Source organism: Ciconia boyciana, chromosome 1 (assembly GCF_034638445.1).
Source record: "Ciconia boyciana chromosome 1, ASM3463844v1, whole genome shotgun sequence".
Taxonomy (NCBI): Eukaryota; Metazoa; Chordata; class Aves; order Ciconiiformes; family Ciconiidae; genus Ciconia; species Ciconia boyciana.
This window is the reverse complement of record NC_132934.1, coordinates 187,901,222-187,913,951: the sequence shown is the minus strand read 5'-3', so window position 1 is coordinate 187,913,951 and position 12,730 is coordinate 187,901,222. Positions and strand designations below refer to the sequence as shown.

General features: G+C 45.3%; 1 protein-coding gene across 1 annotated transcript in view; it reads left to right on the top strand.

Moving 5' to 3' along the window:
- The window catches only part of SIAH3 (siah E3 ubiquitin protein ligase family member 3), a 49,428-nt gene extending 47,440 nt beyond the window's left edge, over positions 1 to 1,988 (top strand). Inside the window, 1 exon segment of the mRNA XM_072854380.1 lies at positions 1,441 to 1,988. Coding sequence (XP_072710481.1) covers positions 1,441 to 1,988 — 548 coding nt within the window.
- Positions 1,989 to 12,730: the final 10,742 nt, after the last annotated feature.

The following is a 12,730-nucleotide window of genomic DNA, read 5'->3' as shown; positions in this document are numbered from 1 at the left end:
TGGTTAAAACAAATCTCTGCTAAAAAATAGCTGAATAAAGCCCAAATCTGCTATGACTTGGATGTGGCATGGAGGAGAATAACTGTTAGATCTTAGAATCATACTGCTGTTCCTGTAATTTTGGGTACATTTGTTAAAATGAGCAGATGTGGGGCAATATTGGGAGAATTACATGAATCTTCCTAAAACATATGTTAAAGGAAAATGTATATATATATGTACTCTTAATTCTTATACTCCTTAGAAGCATCTCCAAAGGAGTTCAGAGGAAGACATTGTCCTCCTATGGTTAAGCATCTAAAATTTAGGTACAACTAGACAGATTGGATCTCAGTCTTAGTCACTCTGGCAGCAGCCAGTGACACCTTTAGGAGGTGAATTACTCCAGCTAAGATCTGAATCCGCCGCTGGGAAGGGTGCCTCCCTCTATTGACTGCAGAGGCAGTCCAAGGTAACCAGGTTTCCATCTGGGGTGGCTGAAGTAAATGCTTAAAATTGAGTAGGATGAATCATGACCGGCATGCCTGTGCCTTAGGGTTTGTCCACGCACAGTTATTGCAGAGAGCTATTACTCTTCCTGAATAGCATTACATGTGGATATACTTTTGGTTGAATAAGACTTACTCGTATCTCTTCAACACCACCCGCTTGACAGAGGCAGAGCGGTTTGCTTCCTAGTCCTCATGTGGAATTATTCTACAAGAGCTGCCTTTTCAGCTAGCTGCCCTACCTTAATCCAAATTTACTTTAGTATAAAAATGCCCTTAATCTGGCATCCGTCCACCTTTGAGAGCCATTTAAGATTTATGGAGGTAAGCGCATCAATTAAGCACAAATACATTGACAAAAAAAAAATGAAGGCATCGTATACAATAAAAACTGACTCTTATTTCACAAATTATGGGTGTTATAAAGCATATTGTTTCAGGAGAAACGCCTGAATTTGCCAGTGTGTTTCATTAAAGAATAATAAAGCCATACATATTTCATTTCCTTGTTCTGAGCTGCAAGAGCCTTAACTATATAAAATGCCCCATGCTGTCCTTGCTTTGTTGGGCTTTTTTTTCTTTTTAATCAGATTTTTCCCCCCAAACTAATGAAATTGCTCTTTAAACACATACATCACTTTCATTTGAAGTGACTTATCATGGCTCAAATGGTTTCTCTCTTCTCCTGGAGACCAAGGTAACTGCCAGTGCCTTTTGCAATGCAAATCCAGGCCTGGATTGCCCCTGATCTCAGCCTGGTTTCAGCAGTGCTGAGTTCCTGGTGTTTCCACCGGTGCTGTTTTAGGTGGGGTATTAGATGGCTGGTGTCTGTGGGGTCTGCACCTTGCGAATCTCCACTGGTTCCTGGTCCACCTGCTATCATGTGTAATTTCTCTCTTCTCGTAGTATGCACCGACCCGCTGTGCAGCTGCGCAGACGTCCACGGAGCAAGGCGTCCTTCCTCCCTGCCATCACCACGAAGCAGTACACGACCCCCAACTGGTTCCCTGCACGTGCCCGCTCTTCTCCTGCCCGTGGGAAGGGCACCTGGAGGTGGTGGTGTCCCACCTGAGACAGACCCACCACATCAACATCCTTCAGGGGGCAGAGATTGTCTTCCTGGCCACGGACATGCACCTGCCCGCACCCACAGACTGGATCATCATGCACTCTTGCCTTGGCCACCAGTTTTTGCTGGTCCTCAGGAAGCAGGAGAAGTATGAAGGCCACCCCCAGTTCTTCGCTACGATGATGCTGATCGGCACGCCAACCCAAGCCGACAACTTCACCTACCGGCTCGAGCTCAACAGGAACCAGAGGCGCCTTAAGTGGGAGGCGACCCCCAGGTCGGTACTGGAGTGTGTTGACTCTGTCATTTCGGATGGAGATTGCCTTGTGCTGAACACTTCCCTGGCTCAGCTCTTTTCCGACAATGGAAGCCTAGCGATAGGAATTGCAATAACCACCAGCAAAGTTCACAACACCGAAGCTGAAATGTGAGGGTGAAGAGGAAGAAGAGGAGGAGGAGAAACAATGGTGCTCTAGCTGCCTTGTGAGAGCCAGAACTTGTGGACTTTTCGGGGGGGTCTCAGGTCTTTTATGGTATTTAGTACTCGTCCACAGTGGGCATTATGTAAACATCCTGTGGTTACGGTCTCTGTGTAACGTATTTACTGTTTTGTTAATACAATTTTATGAGAAATTTTAAAGAGGCTAATCAATTTATTGTCGCCCTCCAGCAGCACTGGAAACAACACTTTCTCCTGGAAAGTGCACCCAGGGTGACTCATAGAAACCTTTGGTCTGAGCATGCTATGCAAATGTGTTTCCTTCATTCTCTGCCTAATTGCCTGGTATTGAGGAGGCCCCGGTGCCTGGTAAAAGGTAAAGTATTCCACTAAGTGACAAGATCACCCAGGTTTCCATACTAGCAATAGTGATTTAACTCTTACACTGTGGTCACAACCAAGCCCCGGGGCAGTTTCAGAGCTCCCTTCAGCTTCTGAGGAAGCAACCTTCACCACCCAGACAATGAAAGCTTCAGAAGAAAAAGTCACCACCTCTGCTGAGTCAGGGACCGGGAAGCCTCATCCTGCATTAAATCGGGGGTGACAGCTAGTGGGTGGTCACTCAGAGCATGGTTAAATCTCACTCTTCTATCACGATGGGCAGTGAGAGGTTTGCTAGATGGTCTGGCTCCAGGATGGATATAACCATAGACAGCCATCTGGGCATTCACCTTTTTAGCTGCTATTTCCTTAAGCAATCAAAAAGAGATTTTCAGAAAATAAAGTATCAGGAAGGTCCTAGGTTGTATACTGATCTTGCTATTGAATTCTGTGCCACTTAAACCCACAACATGTGCTGTTAAATATTGATTTAAAACAATGCAGCCAGAATATCTGTTTGCAAATTGGCTATGAGATTTGAGATGCTTTTCTTTAAAAATAACCTTTTTTTTTTCCTTCCATACACTTTGGTGGTGATGATGGTCCCTTTCATTCTGCTGAAGGTGTTTCACAGACGGCGATGGTCATAAGAAGAAATGCATTTCTCTAAGAGCTTCTCCCTTGGATGGCTTCTGGGGGAGAGTCAGAGGCAGGTGCTGGCCATCTCCTGACACTCAGTCCCATCTGCAGTCAGGCATGTTTGCTCCATAGCCAACAACAGCAGTGAAATCCCACCGCAGCAGGTGACGTGTTGAAGGAGGGGGCTCTACAGTGAGTGTGACACACGAGAAGCATGGGAAATCGTCTTTTCCTGTTTCCCTTCTGCCCATATGTGGCTGTGGCCTGGCTGCTCCTGAATGCTTTTTTTGAGAAACATCTGGTGGGTTGTGTCAGTTAGTAGCTGGAGAGATTGAGGCTGTTTGCTTGAGTCCCTTGGAAAACCAAGGAAGGGGGGAAGCGAGCTAAGAACAGTCCTTCAGTGTTTCAAAAGGCATCTCACTGTAGCTAGCTTTGGGTAGGGAAAAGCTCTGATGCTAATCTCTCCCATCTGCTGCTCTCCTGGGAATTATTATAAACGATGCGTGAAGTAAAACAAATTGCAGTTTTCCTGAGATGAATGCTGCGCAGGTAATGGCTCCTGAGTTGCAGATGCACCTCGCCTCCTTACCTGGGCTTTCATAGCAGGCCACTGCTCAGAGGGAGCCAGGATCTCTTCAACAGGCTGAGGTCTGAAGAAGAAGTCTCAGTCCCTGTAAGAGTAGGTTGGGGCATACCTTCATGGCTCTCGCACCTCCGAATTTGGGGGGGGCCAGGGGGGCATGCTGGTTTGCAGCGCTTCACTGGAACACACAGGCTTCAGAAAGGCTTGCTTTTTTCCTGCGATGTTAAATATTCAGAACAAGCAACTGCTGCCCTTTCCCTAAATTATGGCAATAAATAAATCATTGGCATTTTTGTGGACTCTAACTGGCTTCTCCAGCTCCTCCGGCAAATATTCTGCTGCTGAATTAAAACAAAGCGAAAGCAATAAACCCCCAATATAAACAGTTCCTCTAGCTTAAACTTCCTGAGCTCTTTGTACACTGAGGTAGAGGCCTAATGTAATGCTGCTTTTGTTGTCTGATCACAACCAGTTCTAGAGGGAGGGATATTCCTTGGGTATTCACTTGTATCAGACTATTTACTTCTTACTAGTTGGCACCTTTTGTTCTTGAAATATCTACTGAAATAATGAATGTGCTGTTGGTGTTTTTGGGCATGCCCCTCGCCAAAAGACCAGTGTATTTCTGGCAGGATGAGCATGACAGCAGCAGTTCTCCAGGATAGACATCTCCATCCCTTGCCAGAGTCCTGATTTTCTGGTTTCGATGGGGCGGGAGGCACAGTGGAAATCTGACCTCCCCAACACGGACCTCTTTATATCCCACACATCCTTCTCCCAGAGATTTCTCATGACCAGACCAAAAGTTCAGCCTTTCCATTTCCTTCCCAGTCCTCATCTGGTGGCCACCCTCTCAGCCTGCTCTCAAGCTCTCAACCTGGGCTTCTGCCTCCAGCTTGCAGAGCCCATGGCACTGCTTGCCCCCTCCTGCTCTGCCTCTTGGGTGCTGTTGCTCAAATACTTCTCACTGTTCTCTGCAGCCAACCAAGAAACCTCCTCGCTCGTCTCTCCACAGCTGCAAAGCCCCAGCTCTGGCAGGGATTTCAGAAATCCAGATACTTTGGAGTACTGATGAAAATCTGCCCAGTAAGACTCTCAGTACAGAAAAGGAGGACACATTTTGGGGAGAAAGGAGATATGGGTACCTAAATCCGGCCTTCACAAGCATCTCAACATAAAACTCAAATGTTTAAGGGTATATTTAAGGACTTTCTACCATGGAAGACATTCTAATTCCATCATAATTCAAAGCCTATGAACAGCCCTTCACTGCTATAAAGCAAAGGTGAAGCAAATATTCTGCATGATGGGACATAAATCCTAAAATGCTGGCAAGTAGGATCAACAATCAAATTCAGTTTACATGCACTCTTTCAGTGCCTATAATATGGCACTTTTTATAGTTCTCTACTCATGGCTGAAAGGCAGTTGTAGCTTGGCTTAACAAATTTGGGCTGAATTTGGGGTTTCTAGAATTAATTTTGTACTCTAATATTTTGCACCTTTATAATGTATTATATCCAGTCACTCCAAACTCCTTCAAAAATGTGAAGAACTTACTCTGTGAAGTAAGGAAGTACCCTTATTTTGGTGCAGGAGAAAATGAGGTCTTGCAAAATCATTATGCAAGTGTTGCAAAATTCTGTTTTCCTACCTACCTGAGAGCAGTGTTCGCTCTTTATTTTGTTTTCTTTTTTTTACATAGACAAAATAGTATTCTTTTTTTTTTAGAGTTTTTACATATCTGTGTTCATGGATGGATTTTCTTGTGCCTGGATTAGTAAATTGCAACAATAATTTCATCAGGCTGAGCCAGATGGATTGCTACCAGACCCACTAGAAAACCTACTTTGGTTCTTCTGCACTATCCATCAGACACAGTGTGAATGTTAATGTCAGATCTGCAGTAAAACAGCATTAGTGCTTTCAGCTCAATCCCATTATGAATTAAGCTCACATCATATATCCATGACTCCTTATAAATCAGCTGAAGCATCCCGAGTCTCATCATCTTGAAGATGACAAAGGATCTTGCTGTACCAGTGCCAGCCGGAGGGTTTGCTGAGAAGTAGGGCAGTAGTTCTCTTCCCACTGGACTCTGATATCACATCCTACATTTCATACCATCCTTTATGAATAGAGGCCAGTAAGCTACGGAAGAAAGGAAGGACGGTAAATTCTGGACAATGAAAGGGTTATAACAAAATGAATGGTTTACAATAAATTGTCGGGTACTGCTGCATGGCAGTAGGGCACTCTTTAGGGCACCAGAGGAATGAAGCCTGATTGACAGTGCTGTAGTATAGGTGATTGGTCTGCTTTTCTAGCTCATAACACACCTGAAAAACACCTTGATCGGAGAAGGGTTTGTCAGAACAGACACAGAGATGCACTTCTGCTCAGCTGGATCAGAAACACTTTCTCACACAGAAGAGCTGCAGCTTTTGAACTGTTCAGACACAAGCATAAGTTTTTAATCCTTTTTTTTTTAAATCCAATTAACTCTGCATGCTCACACCGGCTGGGCGAAGGGCAGAAAACAAAGATTGTACTCTGCCACACGTATCATCACTAGAACTATTCACAAAAAAAAGATGATTCATCTTCTGCAGAGATGACCCTGCAGAAAATGAGGGTGTTTCACAGCAGGGTAGCACAGGGCAGTGCCTGCAGGCTCCAGAGGTGTACACACACAGCTGAGGGCAGAGCTCAATCTCCAGACAAAAATATTACTCAACAGAAACCACTCGGAGTGAGGTCGCAGTGGGGGCTGTCAGGAAAATCATCAAACCTCCTGAGAGTATCAAACCAGTGGGGAGCTGAGGCTTTGTGCCGAGACGTGTAGCTTCACATCAGCACCTTCCACCCAGCAAAAGGGTCTCTCCTCTGCTGGGACCCTTGTCTCGGGCGCCGTGCGGATGAGAGGATCAGCCCTTGGCACTGTCGGTCTGCGTGTGGATGGCCCTGATGCTGCATAGTGACTGCAGACACCCAGCCCCTCTCCTGCCCCACAGCTCCGCTGGTTTTGGTGGGTACCCAGCTACCTGCAGCTGCCAGTGGTTCCTCCAAGCCCTGGCACCTGACAGTTTTGCTGTCTTTCACTTGTATGACTCTCACCAAGGTAGGAGAGTATTTGCTGGAAACCACCCAAAAAATCTTTGGCAGAACCTCAGATTAAACCTACACCTTTGGTTAGGATGATGATCACTCATTCTTTCTCTCTCCACAAAGGCAATAGACTAATGCATAGCTTTTTTTACCCCACTTTGGGCTCTGCCCCTCCAGAATACGCATGTGAAGGATTAGCAGGCAGTGATCATCTTCAAGAGAAGGATGAGGGCTAACATTCTTTGCAAGGAAGGCTGTTCTCGCAGTACTTTCACAAAGGGATGCCAGGCTCCAAAAAAGAGCCTGACAAACCTTAGTGGGAGGCAAATGGGAAACACCAATTGCAAAGCCTGCTGTCCTTCGACTAGAATGAGCTTTATATCTTCCAGGCACTGAAAATCCTCCTGAGACATTGCCTATCTGAATACATCACTTAATCTTGTAGAAAGCCCCAGGACTGAGGGCTTCTTGCTGTTAGAAATTGCATCAAGTAACCTTATTGAAGATAAATGGCTTTGAACTTTCATGGCAACAGTGATGAACTGCTTCAACATCCATGTGGTGCAGGCTGAAAAATCAGAGCTTTTAGACAAAGAAATAAACTTATTCAAATGCAAACATGAGATCTGGGGCAGAGTTTTCAGGTGATCTTAAAAGCACTTTCCTTATTGCCGCAGACTGGATGTCTGCATAGCAGGAGTCACTTCACTGCCAGTCAGGTCCTATTGGCTTGAGTTCAAGAGAAACTCAGATATTCTTCCTTTCTCTACTAAGGCAGACCACTTTAAAAAGTGAAGCAAACACTGTCATGTATGAAACAAGTCTGGAAAGGATCTTTCTTGTCAGACCGGACTGCCTGGCCAGCAGACTGTGAGGAGAGTGCTACATCTCCTAACTGTTCAGGGTGAATCCAGAGTTGCAAGCACAACCTATGTAGACACTTTCTTCCTGTTACAAACCCTGCTTCAACTATTGAAGATAACAGCTGTCAGGCAGCTGGCTTGAAGCCTTTGATGACATTAAGAGTGTTCTCTAAAAATCTACTAATATCGACTTTTAGGCCGAGATGGTTTTAGGGCACGAGACAGCGAGGCTCCACTGAGGCTCTGCTAGGCTCATCAGTGTGTGTGCATGGGAGGGATGCAGGCAAGCCCTATGTCTTTGCCTCTGCCTTTCACAGCAGGAGCACTAGATATACCTGCAGGGATTAGTTTGGGTCTCTCCTAATAAACCATGGCAAATGGCTGGACCACAGAACTGGATGCCACCAGTTCTAGAGATGTTCAGTCCAACAGCAGCCAAAATCGATGTGAGTCCCTCCCTTAGCTTTGAGAATTAAACCAGGATCTTGGACAGAAACATTAGGCCCATTCATATCTCCATCAGATAGCTCCTATTTCGGGATACGGGTTCCTCTCTGGCTTCTGATGATGACAGTAGGCTACAAAACATGGCTTTGTGGATCAGGACCTGCCACAGTAGGGTCCTGATCCACAGAAAGGTCTCTGGGAACTACAGTAATATAAATGAATAATAGTATAATATACTAACATAAAATAATAATGCAGTGAGGCCTTTTAGGGCTGATAACATCTTTAAAAGTAGCAGCTGATACTGAAAGGGATCATTACTCAAAATGAGCTTCGGGTGATGCCTGTGCTTTTGCCTTATTGAGATGTGGAAGAAGATATTGAGAAGAGTGACAGTCTCAGGGCTACCCTGATTACTCAAAGAAATGCTGAACTAAAAAAAATTAGCTAGGAGAGTCCTGAGAAATATATTGCTGTCGCCTCTGGGCAGCAGTTTCTTGTGACATGTGTCCTTGGAAAAGGATTTCAGTAGGCAGGGAGGGTTGAACTTCGGCACGTCACAGCCCCTGCTCTGTCACTTCCAGAGTTTTAGCAAAGAAATACTTAACCGTGACTGCAAAAAAAGAGTATAAATATCCACTGAACGGTGTGACCAGTGTGAGAGCTGCCAAGAGATTTATCCAGCCTCCTCTGGGTAAGCATCCACACGGCTCCTCTGCTGGATCGGCAAAAGACAGGGACAGGCTCAGGTCTGAGGAGGACTGGCTGCATTCCTGACAGCCTGTAAATTGTTGTTGCTGTTGTACAGCAGTTGTGTGTGATAACTCCCACGCTGAAAACCGGCGGAGATTAAACCTGGGCCCTCCAGCAGTATACGTCTGTACTGGCTGATGTTGACAGCCAGGCTGTGGGTTATGGCAAACTCACCGGCCCTATAGCCTGTTATGCAGGACTGACATATGTTGACTGGTGGTTATGTATACACTGAGAAGTCACGCTGAAAAAACATTTCTGCATGAGATATGTCAGTGTATTGAGGGCGAGCACTTAATCATACTGTCTGTGCTGGATCACATCTCACCCATGTCTCCTTGTTATCCCCCAAGTGTGGGGTCGTTTACCCAGTGTGCGAGACGCCAATATACACACAGGGCAGAGGTATTTTATTTCATGTCTGTGCAGAGATGGGTGCTAGGTGGTAGCTCCACAAAGCTAGCACAAAGTTCGGTCATGCAGGTACAGTATTTATACAGTCTAGTTATGCATATGCATAAGTAATTACACAAAGCAGTTTTCTATTGGTCTACATTTCTCTTATTTCAACTTAAAGCTACTGAGCTACTTTAATATTCTGTGCATGCTCAAAGGTGAGGGGTCTCTGCTTGGGCCGGGGTCTCCAGCTCGAGAGGTGTCACTTTTAGTAGTATAATGAGGATAGTTCACATGAGGGTGCTTCTTGTCACACTTCTACTAGTTGTTTCAGATGGTTCCCCAAACATATTTCTTAATTAGCTTACATATTTCTCCAGGATGTGCTTTACTCCCAAGGACAGTAATTCTTGTTTAGATGTTCCACATTCCAGTCTGAATCCCCCTTATCAACTTTATGTAAGTCCTGGCCTTCCACCAGCTCCTGAGAGACTACATCCTGATTGCTCTTCTTCTCTCAGCTGGAAACCTGGAGGAACCAGAGCTGACTCACCAGCCATGCAGGTGACCAGGCCACTGAGGCCAGCACAGAAGCACCACAGGGGTGTCTGTCCTGGAGGGCCCATCACTGTGCACAGAGAGAAACTACAAACAGCACAGACCCAAATGCTGAGAATTCTTTGAATATAAGCCTTAACTTCAGAGGTCCTCCCATCCGGAGAGAAACAGAGGATTTCTTTTTACAAAACACACTCGTCTTCACTCAACTTGCAACCTAAGTGAAAGCCCTACCATGACTCATGAAGTTTCCCTATGCAGTGATGGTTGCACTTCCCATTCAGACTCCATGGCTATCAGGTCAAATGGGCCACGCTTTGGGCTCTCGGTTCCTCAGTGACTGACATGACTGCTTTTCTGTGTAGGCACAGTGTAGCTCTTCTCCAGACTTGATGATGCTTCCCAGGTGCAGGCTTGCTGCAGAAACCCCATCTACACCATTCACCCACAAGATCAGAATGATCCTTTCCAGCCCTAGATCTGTAAAGTGGTTACATTCACACTGCATTGCTGTGAGGTCCGTGATCCAACTACAGGTGAGCCAGCACAAGCATCAGAAGTTGTCCTGCCATAATAGTCCCACCACTTTACCAGGTCACTTGCTCAGCTCATGGTGGGTCAGCTCCCCATCCTGGAGCTAAATTAACCCTCCAGATTGCAGCCATCTACAAGGCTGATATACTGTCTAACATGACAAACCCCATTTTCCTCTCCTGATTGCCTTGAGCAGACACAACAGCCAGTTCTAGAAACAGGTCTGAACCATCACAGCTAAGTTAGGAGCTACGCTGCAGGTGAAAATTGACAGTGGGACAAAATGGCACTAAAATCTAACCAACTTGGATACAAGGAGTGGTGGAGTTCATCAGCAGCTGCAAACAAGAAGAAATGGGGATGCTGATAAGGAGGATTACGGCAAAGTGCCCAAATATAAATGTGACAGGAAAAAGACACTCCTAGGCTACAGGTCAAGAGGTTTTTCTGGAACAACCTTTAGTTTTGGTGATAATGCCTTGGCAGAAAGCTGACACAGCTTGGCTTTCAGACCCGTTGGGCTGGGCAGCAGCCAAGAACAGCATTTATTCATTACATGTAAACTGAGCAAATTGCCCAGGGACGGGAGTCAATAAACATAGAGCCTCACGGCACCATTTTCACAGAGTGACCTTTCAAAGTATAATTGCATGTTAAAAGACTCGATAACAGTCATCTCTGATCAGAGAAGCACTAACTGAGCTGGCTTGGGGACTTATTTGTTGTCAAGTGGGAGTGTGTTGGAAAAGGGCTGTGTAGTTAGAGGCTGCTTTTGGCGAGCTCCCACGCGAGGCTGTGATCAGGAGAGGTCCTCCTGACTCCTCAGCTACACCAATATTTGGTCTCAGGTCCTCTAGGGAAAGGCAGAAATAACAGTAGTGATGCTGGGAAGCATTTTCATTGTCACTAAAATGCCTATGGCTTACTTCTCTCTTCTCATCCAGCGGTGATGACCGCATTCAAATCACTTTGTCTGGGGGAGATTTCGATTGTGGTCATGGTGATGCATGATCCTGAGAATAGTCCTCAGTCCCTTGGGCCACAGCCTCAGAGTGCAGCTCCAGCTCAAACACCCTCATGGGGTATGGGGTCACCACCCCCAAGGCAGAAGAGCTGGCTGTCCCCTGAGCACCCCACCCCAGAGCAGTCTCCTTCCCTGGCAAGCAGCCTTGCCTCCAGCCCAAACACCCCACAAAATTATCCTTATTCCTCCACAGGTAGCAATCCCATCCCCTGGCAGCACTTAAAAGCCCTCACTTTAATTCTTCTAAAAAGAAAACTTTCCAGCTGAAAAAGTGAACCCAAACCACCTCTATGTTATGTCAACATAATTGCACAAGACTTCCTATTCCCAAAGGGTTAGGGGATTCTGGCTATCTCTTCAGCCTTGTGTTAGATGCCACATGTCGTAACACAGTGTCATTTCCCAGGATAGACACATTTAACCCTAAGGAAAACTAGCGCAAGGCATTGCAAAGCACGCAGCAAGCAGAAAACCATCAAGAGACCGTGAGACAGGCTTCCAGTTTCAGTTAGTTAGAAAGAAGCATCAAGGAGTGCAATAAGGAGTGCTTGGAGCTGGGCTGGCAAGGTGGGCGTCCCTGAAGCTCAGCAGAGGACTACGGAGAAGAAGAGGGGTTTCTGGAACGTGACTACTCCATAATTTAATTACAGTTCAGGTCACAATCCAAATGCTTAGCTTAACCTCCAAGATGCTGAGGTGTGTCCCTCTGTGAGCATCAATGACAGTATCTTCAAAAGCCCATTTTTTTCTTTTAAAATTCAAGCAGTATCACTCTGCTAATGCCTCTAGAAAATGAATCCTTTGAGAAACTGAAATGGTTCCCTTTTGGATGTGCAGTGGCTGTGCCACTTGAGAGCCTTACAATGACAAAGCTCCTAAAGCAGCTGCTTCACTTAAGGACCAATGCATAGCAATTTTTTCCTAGGACTTCAGTCAGGAGATCTATGCATATGCTTAAGCATTTCAATGGACAGGTAAGGACTAAGCACAGACTTGAAGATAAGCATGGATAACCTGCCTGAACCCAGGTGAGGTATGCCAGACTGGAATTTAAGTAAGGAAAGTGGCATAGGAATAGGTAAGAAATTTACTGTACAAATCCTAAGCAGTGTTTTCTTCTATATGTTTTTTGACATATACTTGTATTTGTTAGCATTCATATTCCACTGTCCCCCCCAAATGTTTCACATCAACTTAATATATTACATTGTACAAAGTGTTCTGCTTTAACATGCAATGATGCCTCAGAAAGAATTTCTTAATCTGAACCAATGTATATAATTTTCTAAAAATCCTTATGATGATGTATTACATGAAAGAGCAGCAATAAACCCTTCTATTGGTATCTGTAAAACATTTCACAATGTCTGCCATGAAAAACGCCATTAAATCCTATTTGGCATTCTCAGCTTGTATCACCTGCTTGTGTTGGAGGGCTACTTTTATGA